This window comes from Kogia breviceps, chromosome 5 (assembly GCF_026419965.1).
Source record: "Kogia breviceps isolate mKogBre1 chromosome 5, mKogBre1 haplotype 1, whole genome shotgun sequence".
Taxonomy (NCBI): Eukaryota; Metazoa; Chordata; class Mammalia; order Artiodactyla; family Physeteridae; genus Kogia; species Kogia breviceps.
Window position 1 is genome coordinate 80740234 of NC_081314.1, and position 15092 is coordinate 80755325.

Below are 15092 nucleotides of genomic sequence, written 5' to 3' on the forward strand. Positions count from 1 at the left end.
AAAGACAGTCTCAACAAAACTAAAGTATCACAACATGAAGTGTCAGCATCCAATATATGCCAAAAAACAGACACAACCCCAAACACCAGTGAGGGGCACATGATAGAACCTAACCAATGACAGGTAAAGAGAAATACAAAACATGCTGAAAATAATTGCCTAATAGAGGAGGGAGAAACAACCCCAAATCTGGAATCCACCAAGTGAAAAACACATCCTCTTCCCCAGTGCCAGGCTGTCTCTCCAGTATCCATATTCAGGGAGTTCCCTCATTTCCAATATTCCAGCCAAATGAATCTCAACTAAATTTAAATCATCCTGATTCTCCAGCAAGAATTCCTGAAAGACCTGAATATACTGGGACTTACATCACCAGCAATGCTGAATTTTACCTAATCTACGTGGAACCAGAAACATCAGCTTCCTAATCAGCCTGTTGTTTGTGAGCCATAGACTTCAGAAGCCTAAACAAGAAAGTAAATGACCCCACCTAAGCTTTAGAGGCTCAGCTCAACACTGCTGCCCAGTGACAAACTCCGAGGAGACCCAACTTTCTCAGTGGAAGGCAAATAAGGACCTCAGTTCAGATAAGAGCAGAGGAGATTAACAATTACTTTGTGCCAAGCCAGGAACTAATTACACAACAAGCCAAGGAGCTGAAATACACCCAGAAGCAAAACTAAAGATTCACCAAGGGCAAAAAACAATTAAGTCTTTATAGATTTCTTATCAGATCTGAACTTTAATGTATGGTCCCCTTTAACATCCCTATTAGTTTAAGCAAGTGAAAGGAATCCTACCCTGGAAGACCCCAAAGGGCAGGCCCTCTGGCCAATTCCTCTACTCTTTCAAATCCAGGGTCAGGTTTAGGCACATAACATATGGCCCTAAATTAGGGCTCTTGATGATGGTAATGACAATGTTTGCACAGTGGGTTCTGGGCAGTAAGGAGCATATAAACTTAAATTTGGAGAAACATAAAGACTTGGAACTCTATGGCCAGACATACTGGAAGTATAAATTGGGAACTTTGGAAAGAAATGTGGCGATGTGTATCACTAGCCTTAAAAAAAATCCATGATTGCCACAAATCTATCCCAAAGAAACCATTTAAAATGTAGACAAAGGTTCACAAACAAAGAAGTTTACTGAGACTTATTTACAGCACTGAAGTTTTGGAAATGACTTAGACGTCTAATGATAGGGTTAATTAGAATATGGTGTATCCCAAGATATACTATTATGCATAAAAAGTTTTTAATGTTATGAAAATATTCTTAGGGTATAATATTAAGTGGAATAAAATAAGAAGCAAAATTAAATAACCAATATGATTCAATTCTGCTTTTAAAAAAATCTCCAAAGGGGGCTTCCCTGGTGGCGCAGTGGTTGAGAGTCCGCCTGCCAATGCAGGGGACATGGGTTCGTGCCCCGGTCCGGGAGGATCCCACATGCCGTGGAGTGGCTGGGCCCGTGAGCCATGGCCGCTGGGCCTGTGCGTCCGGAGCTTGTGCTCCGTAGCGGGAGAGGCCACAGCAGTAGAGGCCCGCGTACCAAAAAAAAAAAAAACCTCCAAAGGAAAAATATAGGAAGGAAAAATGTCAATATATTAATTATTCCTATTTCTAGAGGTTAGAGTTACAAGTGGTTTTTTAAAAATTCTTTCTATTTTCTGCATTTATTTTCTATAATAAAGAAATATTTTTCTACTTTGAAAAAGAGGCCAAGACTTTATCACACTATCAGGCATATATATTCATTCATTCAGTATTTATTACAAGCCTGCTAGGCGATACTGATCTTATTACTATTACTACTATTCTACTAGCTCTTATCCTAACCTTAACCATCACCCTAACGTTGACTTTGACAAAGTTGTGCTAGAGACAATAAAGAACAAGTGACAAAACAAGGTCCCCACAGCCAAGCAAGGAAAGGGAAAGAACCCACTGTTTGCCACCAGCCCGTGCTGTGTGCCGAGTCCTAGGCTAGGTACCTTACCTGTGTCCTCTAGTAATCCTCACTACCATTGTGTCTGGTGATATCTCTATGCCTATTTTACAGGCGAGGCAATTTGTCAGCTGCATGCACATTTCTCCTCCTACAGGGGAGGGTTCAGGGGTTCATTCTGCCTGGACTGGAACCCCCTGCATAATTTCCAGGATCAATATTTGTCCTCAAGGCCATTCTTTCTTCCTCTATTAGTCCACAGTTCCACTCCCACCAAGTCAGTGGCAATGTCCAAAGTCCCTTCTAAGGGTCACATTGAAGATGCATGTGAAGAAAAAACAACACACCCTCTCCATCAGGAATCCTTTTGTCCAGCGCTGGGTCCTTGATTTATCACCTAAAGGCATTTACTGGAAGCATTTCTGGAATAATGAGTGCTGCTTCTCATAGTTACTTCATGACCACATGGTTTCCGTCTCTGATTGTCCAGGTTATTGTTCTCCAGGGAATCACAAATGCCTGTCTCTGCATGTGAAACATCACAGCTGACTCTCCCCACTCTATACATACATACACACACACACACACACACACACACACACACACACACACATACACACAGTTGCTTTTCACAGGGTTTCCATGAGTCCCTCTGGCTGGCCCTCTGCCTCAGAACTGCACCAGCATAGACACAGACCTGCCAAGTCCAGCAGTGGCATGGTCAAGGAAGTGAACTAACTTCAAAATGCCTATCAGCTGACTGCTGAGTAATGCCAGAACTGTGCTTCTGACGCCAGAGCAATGTAAGATCGAACTAGGCAGGTGGCTGAGTGAAAGAAACATCTAAGACCCGAGGAAACAGAACAGGATGAGCCCCCTAGAGTACAAAAGAGACCACCCCCACCATTCCAGGCTTTATGTTCAGCATCCCTACTACAGACAGCCTTTTTACTTATCTCTTTAAATAGTTTCCATGGTCTTAAGTGCTTTTTCTCTCCCCACTACATCCCTTAGTGTAATTAATTACTGAAAAATAGTTGACTATCATCCACAGATAAGCATAAATGAGTAGCATTTGTGTGTCTAAAACTGAACACAAAGACCTGGGAGAGGAAGTCTGAGGCATCCCCCCCCACCACCATTATCCTGCACATCCACAGTTACCACTGCTGTCTTGGCCAGCAGAAACCCAGGTTTCAGGCAATTGCCACCTGCGTTTCCCACCTGCAGCAAGCTTCACACTTAAAATCCGAAGAGAACCTTGGAGGAAGCAGGTTTGACGGACAGGATGCCACTGCCCCACCAAAATTACATCATCCGCCCCTCATCTCCTTACTACCCTCTTCTACTGTCCTGCTCCAATCCAGTCCTATCCTTCAGGGTCTACCTTCCTTCTCTCTCCAAATCTGTCCCCTGCACTCCATCAACCACTGCCTCCTTCACTCTGGCCTCCTCATCTATTCAGTGGATAAAAGCGCAGCCTCTGGTGCTCCAAATAACACTGGCTGTGTGTCCATTAGCAAGTTATCTAACCTCTTTGAGACTCAGTTTCCTCCTATGCAAAATGGGAATAAATAATACCCATCTCAAAATGCTGTGAAAACTAAGTTAATGTATACAGAACACTCACAGCAGTGCAATAATGTAGGTTTGAAGATAATAGTAATGGCTAGCATTTATGTATTACTTAATAGATCAGTTCCAGAGGTTGGAAGCATTAAGTGCTTTTTTTCAACTCAAAATTATGTTTGAAGATTTATCCATGTTGTCGCATAGCACAGTAGTCACAGAAAACTATACGTGGTATAATACCATTTTTATAAAGCTCAAAATCATGCAAAACTAAACAATATATCATTTACACAAACGTGTGGTAAACTATACCAAAAGAAGCCAGACAAGGATAAACACAAAACTGAGGATAATAGTTATTTCTGGGAGAAGTAGGTGAGATTAGGGTGGGGAAGAGCCAGAGGTAGCTTCAAGAGCAGAGATGATGTTCTGCTTCTGATTTTGGGGGTGGGCTCTCAGGTGCTTGATTTATTATTATGCTTTATAACTGACACATATATTACATCTCTTCCTTCATATGTAGCAAATATTGCCATATATGTATTTATACTTATAGTTATTATTACTATTAGGTTCCTTTAGGAGACAGACTATAAAGTACTGAATGTCTGGGTGCTAGGCATCTTAGACATCCGTCATTGCTGCTGCTACCAGCGCAAAATGTTCATCCTCATTGCCTCCTGTTCTGTCCACATTCCCCTCCTCCAAGATGCTCTTAGGGGCAGGGGCCTGGGGGCAAAGCAGGCTGGGTTACCGACTACCTCAGTCCCGGGGAAGGTGGGGCCCTGCCCCTAGGATGCTGCAGCAGAGTAAGGAGGGGGGGCAGTGGTGACCGTCGGGTGTAGGGGCCACCTTCTCCCCCTGTTCTGTCAGGGAGGAGGTAGCCATTATTTGTCCCAGCCTGGGCCGCCCGCTCTGGTTTCCCATTTGCAGTTACTTGAATAAAAAAATATACTTTTCTGGAAAAAAAAAAAAAAGAAAAAAAAGAAAAAAAAGGAATGAATGAAACATTGAACAAAAAACAACACAACTGTCCAGAGGTAGTTTGTGAACAGAGGGAAGATGGAACCAGAACCTTGGGTGGCGGGGAGCAGAAGGGTGGGAGTGGGCAAGGCTAGCTCCTTGTTATTAGTGCCCCGAGTGAGGGAAGGAAAGGGAAACCCAGGTCTAGGGTGGAAGCAGACAGGGACAGGGAATGGCTCTAGCCCGCCTTAAGTGGCTGCCACCGGGAGCCCAGGCCTCCTGGGCCTCACCTGGATAAAGGTGACTCTGCATTTTCATCACTGCACTGGATTCCACGGTGAGGGCAAGGTAGGCTGGAGCCTGCTTAGAGGGGGTGGGGGCTTAAACCCCTCCTGCCTGCCTTCCTGTTCCCCCAAGGGGGCGGCCCAACCTGCTGCAGGGATTAGGCAAGGTGGGAAGGAAGCAAAGGGGGTGTGAGCCACCCCTGGTGAGACACAGCTTGGTCGGGGGCATGTGGGGCCAATCACCCCTCTCCAATGGCCACATCTGCTGCCGCTAGTAACTGCCTGGGTGCTAGGCATGAGAGATTGCTACACAGTTTCCTCACAACACCCTTGTGAGATGGTCGTTCTTTTCCCAAATTGAAAATTAGAATACTGGACTCAGAAAAGTTGAGTCATATGCCCAAGGTCTCACCCTATGTCAAACATCTTCCTTTGCCCCTCTGAATCCATTCTCCATCTTCTCCCCTCTACCCGATGCCCTGGCAGGCTGACCCACATGGACTGCCTCCGTGAGCCCCCTGTCACCTGGCTCTGGTTGCATTCAATCAATGACAAACAATGACAGGAGGTCAGAGAATGGGAGGGGTGAAGCAAGAGTATTGACTTCCCTTGCCCCACATCGTGGAATCACCGTGAGTTGGTGGCAACTCTCTACTGAAGGTCACAGCTCTTGTCGAGCGGCCCTCTCATACAGCTACCTCTCCAGGTTCTATGCACCTCTCCTCACCTTGACCCTTCAGGCCTAGAAGTCATAATGTCTTCGCTCCCTGTTATTGCCAGCTCGGGGATAACTTGGAAATCCAAACCTTGCTGCTTTCCCTGTTGCCTACCCTCATCATTGTCAAGTGTGCCTTTGTTAAACTCTTCTCAGATAACCCGGGTGGAGTGGTCATATGTTCCCTGACTCAGAAGTGGTAGAGTTGGGATCTGAACCCCAGTGCCTTCTGTCCATCTGAAGATGCCTCTCTTCGCTTTGCTGTGAGGGTCTGTATGGCTCCAAGGAAGGTGATCACCGACAATGGTTGTTCCTATCGTGATGTTATGTTCCTTAGCAGCAGAGTAGAATACTATTTGCTCTTCAGGGCTTGGACTATGTACACCTAACAACAGGAACACTTTACAGATATTGCTAAGAAATGTGTGTAAATTTCTATTTATAACAGAAATTATAAACCCTTTATATATAAGCAACAAAAGAAATTAAAAAGGGATCTGGAAAGGGATAAACTTTAGGCAAATGTCCTCATTGGCTCTATTTTCTGAACCTTCCATCACTACTCCCTGCATCCTCCTTTAATTGATGATCTCAGAGCAAAGGGCAGGATGCCAAATGACACAAGTCAACAGGCCCTTACAACTGACGCATTCAGTGATGACAGTTTCCATAGCTTGGATTCTCTCGTGCTGAATATAATGGGAGGAAATCCTTGCAGTTTTTACCTACTCATCTTTTAACTGTCTTCCTGGCTCTCTCTGCTTAGTTCTATTTTCTGGTGATGCTGCACAAAGATAGTGCTGGCTATAAGCCCAATATATCTCTTGCTGAAATCAGCAGAACAAGAGCAAATGTTATCAAATAATAAGCTGAGAATATTGGCACCTTGGTTTGATTGGCATTGCAGAATATCCCACCTTAATTTCTTGTCATCTTTCCCCACCAGTATGACACCTGCATTCCTTGCTGGAACACTCAGCATCTCAGCAGCACTGCTAAGAACAGAGTTAAGTGGCTGATACATCAAGGGGCTAACGATCGGTACCCTTGGGAGCAGCAGAAAGATGACCATGACAAAGCAGGATAACAATGATGAAGAAGAGAAGGAATTCAATGCAATAAAACCACCTGGGATTTCTTTACTAGATACTTAGAAATTTCTATTCCAAGCATATGGTCAACTCCCAATTATCACAGCGGATAGATTATCCATACTGTGAGTTATGCTGGGGTAATTGTTTACTCTCAGCCTAGATTTTCTATGTCTCTCAATTTCTAGGGATATTCATCAACTGACTGTTTCTGAGTATTTCCTTTCCACTCCTTTCAGGTACAAGTAACTGCAAGCAGATAGTAGAGCAGAAGGACAAAAAAGCCAGATAAGTGTAGGATGGATGACAGAAAAGATAACACGGGAGTCCACCAAGATACCTATCCATGCCCTGGCTCATATTAGGCACTCAATAAATATTTGTTAAATTGAGTGAATGGAGTTGTCAGAAAGTTGAATTAGAAGACTCTTAAGGCCTCTCTTCCTACCCTGATATTCCATGATTCCTCAGAATAAGATAACAGAAAGCTTGGAGAAGCCCAAGGAGATAGACGCTCATACTCAGCAGAAGCAAAAAAGGGAAGTTGGAAAGGACTCATCTCAGGCTGAGATGGATCCCCAAAGCGTAACTGGTACTGTCACAAACACATCACTCCAGGATGATGCTTAGCCCCGGGGGATACCTCAAAATTCCCACCCAGAGTACAAGGGGACAGGAAAGCAGTTCTCTTAGGATTTAAGATGTAGACAAGATCTGAAGTGAAATTCTAGGCCTTAAATTATTTAGGGAACCTGAGAAAGAGAGTGTATGTTGGTGGGGTGGTAATACTGTTTTGAGGTTCTAGATTTTATAATGTATTTTTCCCAATATCATAGAAACAAAGAATTCAGGGCAGGAAAGCTTCTTAGAAATGATCTAATCCAGCCTCCAATCCACTGGAGGAATCCTTCCTACAGCATCGCTAACAGAAGGTCATCTAGTAGCCAGCAACAGGAAGCTCACTTTCTCCAGAGGCAGCAGCGTTACTGCTGGACAGCTCCTGGGCAGATTCTTTCTCCACTTCAGAGCTCTGATCTCTTTAACTTCTACCCTTTGATTCGACAGAGACCATGCCCGTTCCCTCCTCTTTGGGGCAGCTCTCCTGATACCTGAAGTCAGGAATCACTTTTCTTCCATTTTCACTCCTGCAAGAAAACATCCTTCATTCCTTCAGCTGAAGAGACACAGTTTGTGGATCCCTCAGTGTGCTGCTCCCCTGACAACACTCTAACTCAGCGGTCCCCAACCTTTTTGGCACCAGGGACCGGTTTCATGGAAGACAATTTTTCCGTGGAAGGGGGTGGGGGATGGTTTCCGGATGATTCAAGCACATTAAATTTATTGTGCACTTTATTTCTATTATTATTACACGGTAATATATAATGAAATAATTATACAACTCACCATAATGCTAACAGGAGGTGGCACTCAGGCGGTAATGCGAGCAATGGGGAGCGGCTGTAAATACAGATGGAGCTTCGCTTGCTCACCCGCCGCTCACCTCCTGCTGTGTGGCCCGGTTCCTAACAGGCCACGGACCAGTAGTGGTTGGGGACCCCTGCTCTAACTGGTCCATGTAGCTCCTAAAAGGGGGTTGGCAGAGTTCAATGTTACAGAATTGAATGCAGTAGTCCAGACATGACCTGGCCTTCACACAGGATAGTGGGACTATTTCTTCCCATTCATTTCACACAACCATCCTTCCTCCCAGCCCCTCTTGGGTTTTGCTCCTCTTCACTCAGCAGAAACCTTTGCCTTTTTAATTGCTTCCAATCTGTTTTGTCCCATTTTTGCTTAACAAGTCAGAATTAATAAAAGTGTTCTTCTAATCTTTCACCTTCTATTCTAAAGGAAAGGTGAGTGTGTATTAGCTGCATGGTTGTGATAAATCAGAAAGAAAAACATACCCTTCATATTCATAAAGGGTACACTGTGATAATTCATAAATTATCACAACCCTCTGTTTAATCACCTATTCTAGAATGGTGCCCAAAATGGCCATCAAGCTGATTGGTTCCTTAGATTCTGGGATCCTCCTTCATCACTTACTGGCCCTATTTGCTTGCCTTCTGCGGGCTGCTTCATCCCCTAGGCTACCAGCACAACTATATATTGTGCTGTCCTTTATGGTCACTGGTTTGGCACTGGGTAGGGAAATACCCAGGTTTTCCCTAACTCTCTCAAAATATCTGTTCCTGCTCACCATGAATCCTAAATAGGCCTGGCTTATAGAGGCTCTAAATATTTGCTAAATACATAAATAATAAATAAATGCTTGAATAAATGAATGTCAAATGTCACCCACAGATGATTACACCGTCTAAAGAGCACACTCCACTCCACAGGAGCCTATCTTTCCAGCCTCCTTGCCCATGACCCAGAATAGGCCATTTCTTCTCATCAGTGTCACTCTCCTAATCTAGCTATTCATTTTCACAGTATCCTTTCTTTCCCAAAGCCATGGCTAAGCAGAAGAGTGGCAAACACTATCTGATGCGCTAAGTCCTTCAGTTTTCCTCCCCAGGCTTCACTGTCTTTGGAACAGCTCTGTTCCGGGTTTTGTTTCAAACAGTCTTCACGTATGAACTTGTGGCCAACAGAATTAGAAAGTGATGGGTGGGCATGACTAGTTGGTAAACTCTTTAGCCTGCCAGGTACACACACTCCTGGTGAACATAGGCCCCTTGGGAGGGAGGCAGCAGGCATCCCTGAACGATGCTCCTCACTGAAAGTAGCAACGGGATTCTTGTCTTCCACCTGCCAGAACCTGTGAAGAACCTTTTCTGTTCTCAGGAGCCTGGGATGCAATGCTTGTGACCACCCACTGGGAAGCAGAGAGCCTGCATCTAGTATGTTCCTCCAATGATAAACATATTGTTTCTCTTCTTTCACGACCTTCCTCCTAGCCCCTATTGGGTTTTGTTCCCCTTCACCCAGCAGAAACCCTTTCCTTTTTAATGGCTTCCAATCTGTTTTGTCCCATCTTTGTTTAACAAGTCAGAATTAAGAAAATGGTCTTCCAATTCTTTCACCTTCTCGTCGAAGGAAAAGATGAGTGTGCATTAGCTGCAGGCATGTGATAAACCTACCAGAAAGAAAAACATAGCCTTCAGGATCCCAAATTTCTTCTGTCTCTAAAAGAACTAAGAGTCTGTCATGGGTCCCCAAGAAAACTTTTCCTATATATCGCTTCAGAAAATGCCCAGTTTAATTCCTGTTAGTAGTATACTCGAGAAAGATGCTTCTAAAAATGCCTAGTCCCTAGATGCCTAAATTGCTAAATTACCCTCATCAATGGCAATCATGGGTTATTTAGTCCATCTCCTTGCCTCCAAGACACATGGGAATATTTCTTCTGTATAAAGACCTCTGGGGAAAAACTCTTCTATCCTATTCTTCACCCAAGTCTCATGCACTCAAAGTTTAGAAGTTCTTCTTTGGATATAAACGAAGTCCCTTTCATTGGAGCTTAAGACCTTTCATCTTTTTTTCGGGTCCCCTGTGGATAGCATAAAGAAAACAATGACACCATCTGACATCTATCTGTCCACAGCCCTCTGCTCAGAGCTCTTCAGGGCTCCCGACTCTGTTCCACATCTTTCCAAGCATTCAATGCCGGCTCCTAAATCCACTTTACAACCTGCCCGTCACCATCCACCAACCTCTGTATATGTGCCCCACCACCACCACCACCGCCACAGCTCTTTCAAATGAAGTGCTCGCCTCGCCTGACACCCGCTTCAAGAACTTAATCAGCACGTTGAACAATTAGCCAAGGTCTCCCCGCAAAGGCAGAGGTCCTCTCTGTGACTGACTAATTCCCCTATAAAATGCACAGAGGGCTTCCCTGGTGGCGCAGTGGTTGAGAGTCAGCCTGCTATCCAGAGGACACGGGTTCGTGCCCCGGTCCGGGAAGATCCCACATGCTGTGCAGCGGCGCCCGGCCGCTGAGCCTGCTCGTCCGGAGCCTGTGCTCCGCAACGGGAGAGGCCGCAACAGTGAGAGGCCCGCGTACCACAAAAAAATAAAAATAAAAAAAAATAAAAAATAAAATAAAATAAAATAAAATGCACAGAGACAACATGAAGGTTCTAAAGGCCCCAGGCGTCACTTCTTATTTACCACAATGAACACTTGACAGGCTCCAACCCCACTGAGCGTCAGAGAACAGAGTTCTCGCTGGCCACGAGCAAGGATGAGGAAAGCACTGGGGCAGGAGTCAGGAGGGTTCTGACCGAGCTCTGCCACTGCCCCACCCCCGTAAGCAACTCTAATCCCATACGGACCCTGTTTCCTAAGCAGAACCCGACACATCTTTGCCTGGATTACTTCTCAGGGCTCTTCCGGCTCTCACATTCTATGCTTCTTTAACTATGCAAAGGCCTCTCCTACTCCTTCTTAAAAGATATACGCCATGTTCCTGGCATGTCTCCCTCACCAGCCTCGGAGGCCAGCACCACCTAGAAACACTCAGAAATCAGTGTTTCTCAACCTTTTAAAAAAAATCATCCCCTGTCCCAAAAGAGACATTTTATACTTTTTTCCTTAATCATCCACCCGATGAGATTTTAATACCATGAATATATTGTATATATCTGTTTATGTACTATGTGTATAGCTGTGCTTAATACATAAAAGAGTAAGTTTTTTTTTTTTTTGCCATCCCCAAGAATGAATTCTCATCCCCCTTGGAGGCAATATTACCCCCCACTGAAAATACATGACTTAGATTGAGCTTAAGGCTGCCTCTTGAATGATATAAGTGGAGTTATTTGCCCCAAACTCTAAAAGCCACGAACATATTCATAAGCCAGAGGTTTTAGAAAAAAATCCATTACACAAGCCAGAGTAGAATCAGCCAGAATTCCCATTTCCCCAAGGTAAAGAACAGTTTCCCATCCCTGCTCCCGAGGCCACACTGTCACCTCTTCCAGGGCCTGTCCCGGTCCTCTTAGCCTAGGACCTTCACCTCTGCCCATGGTTCCCACATCCAGCTCCCACTCCATCCATATGAATCCCAGCAGTAACAATGGGAATGATGGGAATGAGGTGAACAATGAGTGATGATGTTCCAGAAATAATTAGAATCCATTCCAAGGGCAGAAACAGCCAGGCCCTTGGCAGGGATGGAGGCTCATTCCAACTCACTTGCATCAGTCCAACTTCCCCCTCCCTCCCCTGCAGGACATTCACCTTACCTTGGCACGCTGGCCAGATAGGTCACGAGTTTCCGCAGGTCTTCCTGTCTTATTCTGTCATGATTGCTGCGAGCAGGGAAGGTCAGGATTGGTCCACCTCGCTTATCACGGCCCCCTGCAGGGAGGAAGAGAAGGGAGTTTAAGAAAACCAGCTAGAAACTGCGCTGGAAACAGGCAGAAAGATGGTGCCCAGAGAAATCCAGTCACTGCTTAGGGTAAGGGCAAGGGCATGGGGTTTGGGTGTGGGGAACACGTGTAACCCTGGGCAAGTCTTCTGACTTTTCTGATGTCTCATCTGCAAAATGCAGATGAAAATAATGATGGCTATATTCCAGGGTTGCTGCAAGACCTGATAAGATGGCACATGGGGAAGCACTTTGACAAGTACTCTTCACGAATGTGAGACGATAATGAAGGAAGTGATAACTGCTCGTACTGAGGAAACAAGCCATTAAAAGTGCTATGGTCGGGCTTCCCTCGTGGTGCAATTGTTGGGAGTCCGCCTGCCGATGCAGGGGATGCAGGTTCGTGCCCTGGTCCGGGAAGATCCCACATGCCGCGGAGCGGCTGGGCCCGTGAGCCATGGCCGCTGAGCCTGTGCGTTCGGAGCCTGTGCTCCGCAACAGGAGAGGCCACAGCAGTGAGAAGCCCGCGTACCGCAAAAAAAAAAAAAAAAAAAAAAAAAAAAAAGTGCTATGGTCTTTGGAAATTCAACCTCCAGTTCACTTCTCTTTGCAGAACTCTAAGAGCAGGGAGTGCTCAAGATTAACTGAATACCACGGTGAGAAGCCCTTAAAGCATCCAGCAGGGACATCATTACTGGGAGGGTTTTAGATTCATAGAGAAGACCTAAGTGTGTTCTACACAACCAAGGATCCACCCCTGCCTGCCTGCCTGAGGTGCCACCCGTCACTCCTGCTGGAGAAGCACATGAATCTTTATTGGGAATAGGATGCTCAAGGTCTTAATCGCTGCAAATGCATAGGTACACACTTGGATTACAAATGTTTTCTAAGTATCAGGTTTTAAAAAAAGCTGGAGGGAGTAACTGAGATGATGATCATTGTTTGCTATCAGAAGGCTTGGATTTTACATGGTTGCTTTTTCTTTCCTCTATTTTCTAAACTTTCTACTCACTATTTATTCTATGATTTAAAATTTTCTTTGTTAATGGATGCTATGATTGGGAAGCAGGACCAAGTTCCTCAGGAAGGTTAGATGAGGATGAAGCTAAGGTGTAGTAACTATGTCCTTACTGGCACTGCCTATTTCACAAAGAAAACTCTGTGTCATGATCACAGACACCCCATCCTGCACGCATCTCAGGCTGCCACCCAACATCCCCCAGAGCAGGGGCCACAAGGGATCTAGAGCAAGAGGGAGTAAGGGCTGGCATGGCCACCACCAATACTGGAAAAGAGGCTTAAAGCTCAGCCCCCTGAAGAAGGATCTTTTCCAAGGAAAAGCAGAGCCTCCCAGAGCCCCACCCAGTATGAGTTCATGAATACTGTTTCCCTCTGACTGTGGGGTCCAGAAAGCACAAGACAGAGGGGAGTCTTGACAAACAAAATCCAGTCCATTCCAGGACACTCCTGAGGAGGAAATAAGGAGGCTGCAAGGAGAAAAGGGTCAAACAAGAGCAGGGCCACTGAGAGATCTGACCCTGCAGAAAAAAAATATTTCAGCACCACCATCCCTTCCCTGCAGCCCCCCGCCAGGGCAGATTTGTGTAGATAGACCACAGAGTTTGACCCTGGCCCCCAACTCCAAACCTTCCAAACCACAGGCTCTGGTTCCATGTACGGATAACCAACCTCATCTCATCTACCTTGTAAGTGATCCCCATCTCCCAACTGCCTTCCACAGCAGAGAAAGGAAGTGAAGGAATCAAGTGGAAAGTTCCCTCAAAGCTGGGAGGTTCTCCTTCACTCTCCACCTTCCCCTCCAGCCTTGACCTCAGCCGAAGGATTTTCACTCTTGGGTGTTTTTTGTTTTTTTTTTAAATTGGAGTATAATTGCTTTACAATGTTGTGAATCAGCTATGTGTATACATATATCCTCTCCCTCTTGGACCTCCCTCCCTACCTTTTCCCACATCTAGGTCATCACAGAGAACGAGCTGAGCTCCCTGTGCTATACAGCAGGTTCCCACTAGCTAGCTGTTTTACACATGGTAGTGTATACGTGTCAGTCCTAATCTCCCAGTTCGTCCCACCCTCCCCTTCCCCCACTGTGTCCACACATCCGTTCTCTACGTCTGCGTCTGTATTCCTGCCCTGCAAATAGGTTCATCTGTACCTCTTGGGTGGTTTTACCTGCAGCTGTTGTCCTTCTCACTGACCTTCTGTGGATGGTTGAAGAGTAGAGCTAAGGGAACGTGGGGAGCCGAGGCTGGTCTGACGGCAAAGGCTACCTAAGAGGCTTGGAGGGCTGCTGGCACACTCCCTCCTGAGCGGAGCAAGTTATGCCCCGGGAGACAGGAGTTTCATAATGTTGGCTGCAGAAGGTTCCAGATGGCAGGGGAGGGGAGGAGGGAGGAGAAGACCTGGGGAAGTGGAATTCCTTCCCTCCAGGAAGAATGGATAAGGAGTCCAGAGAGGGCTGCATGATCAAGCCAGGTATTTTTCAGAAAGGAGGTGAACTTGCAAGACTGTAGGAAGAAGAGGAGGAACAGGCATAAAGGAAGAGAATCATGACACTGGAAAGAGTGGGGACAACGGATGGACCAAGGATTCAGAGTAGGTACAAGGGGAGGGGTTCTGCCCCTTTCTCTTTCGCAGACTGATAGAACTCAAAGAGGGAGGAGGAAACAAAGGTAAGTTATGGAGAGGGAGAGCTCAGCAGTGCCTGGGGGACACTCTTTCTCTAGGTGAGATAGAGTGTTGAGGGTCAGGGTGGGCTTGAGGTGCTGGGAGAAAGGAGGATGGACCACCGTTGGAGAGTGTCCCTAGAGAATGGACAGCAGGACTGGGTACCATGTGGGTTAAGAGTGGGTGGCAGGGTACTAGGGCATAGTGAGAGCTCTGTTGAAAGGTCTGGCCGTGGTGTCCATACTAGGCTCTAACTTGAGCGAAGGCAGAATAGAACTAATGCATGGGCTAAGTGGGGAGGGCTCAGTGAGGGTAGGAAATGGCCTACTGGTTCATGAGTTCCCAGAGGAGAGGGAACAGCATATGTTTTATCTGATATCCATACTCCCCCGACTGATAGCGGAACACCAGCAATGGTCCAAGGTGAGAGGCTAAGGCCACAGACAGACATATCAAGGCTCAAGGTCTCGGATGTGTGTGGCCACGGTAGTGAGGTAGGAGACTCTGGT

At 45.9% G+C, this 15092-nt stretch overlaps 1 protein-coding gene across 25 annotated transcripts in view; it reads right to left on the reverse strand.

The window, feature by feature from the left end:
- Window positions 1–15092, reverse strand: part of KALRN (kalirin RhoGEF kinase) — a 654958-nt gene that overhangs the window by 448315 nt on the left and 191551 nt on the right. For 24 of the 25 annotated variants that reach the window (XM_067034412.1, XM_067034411.1, XM_067034409.1 and 21 more), the window contains one exon: window positions 11774–11888. In XM_067034412.1, coding sequence (XP_066890513.1) covers window positions 11774–11888 — 115 coding nt within the window. Of the gene's footprint in view, window positions 1–11773; window positions 11889–15092 lie in introns of those variants that run through there. The other variant, XM_067034413.1, reaches the window with a different exon arrangement.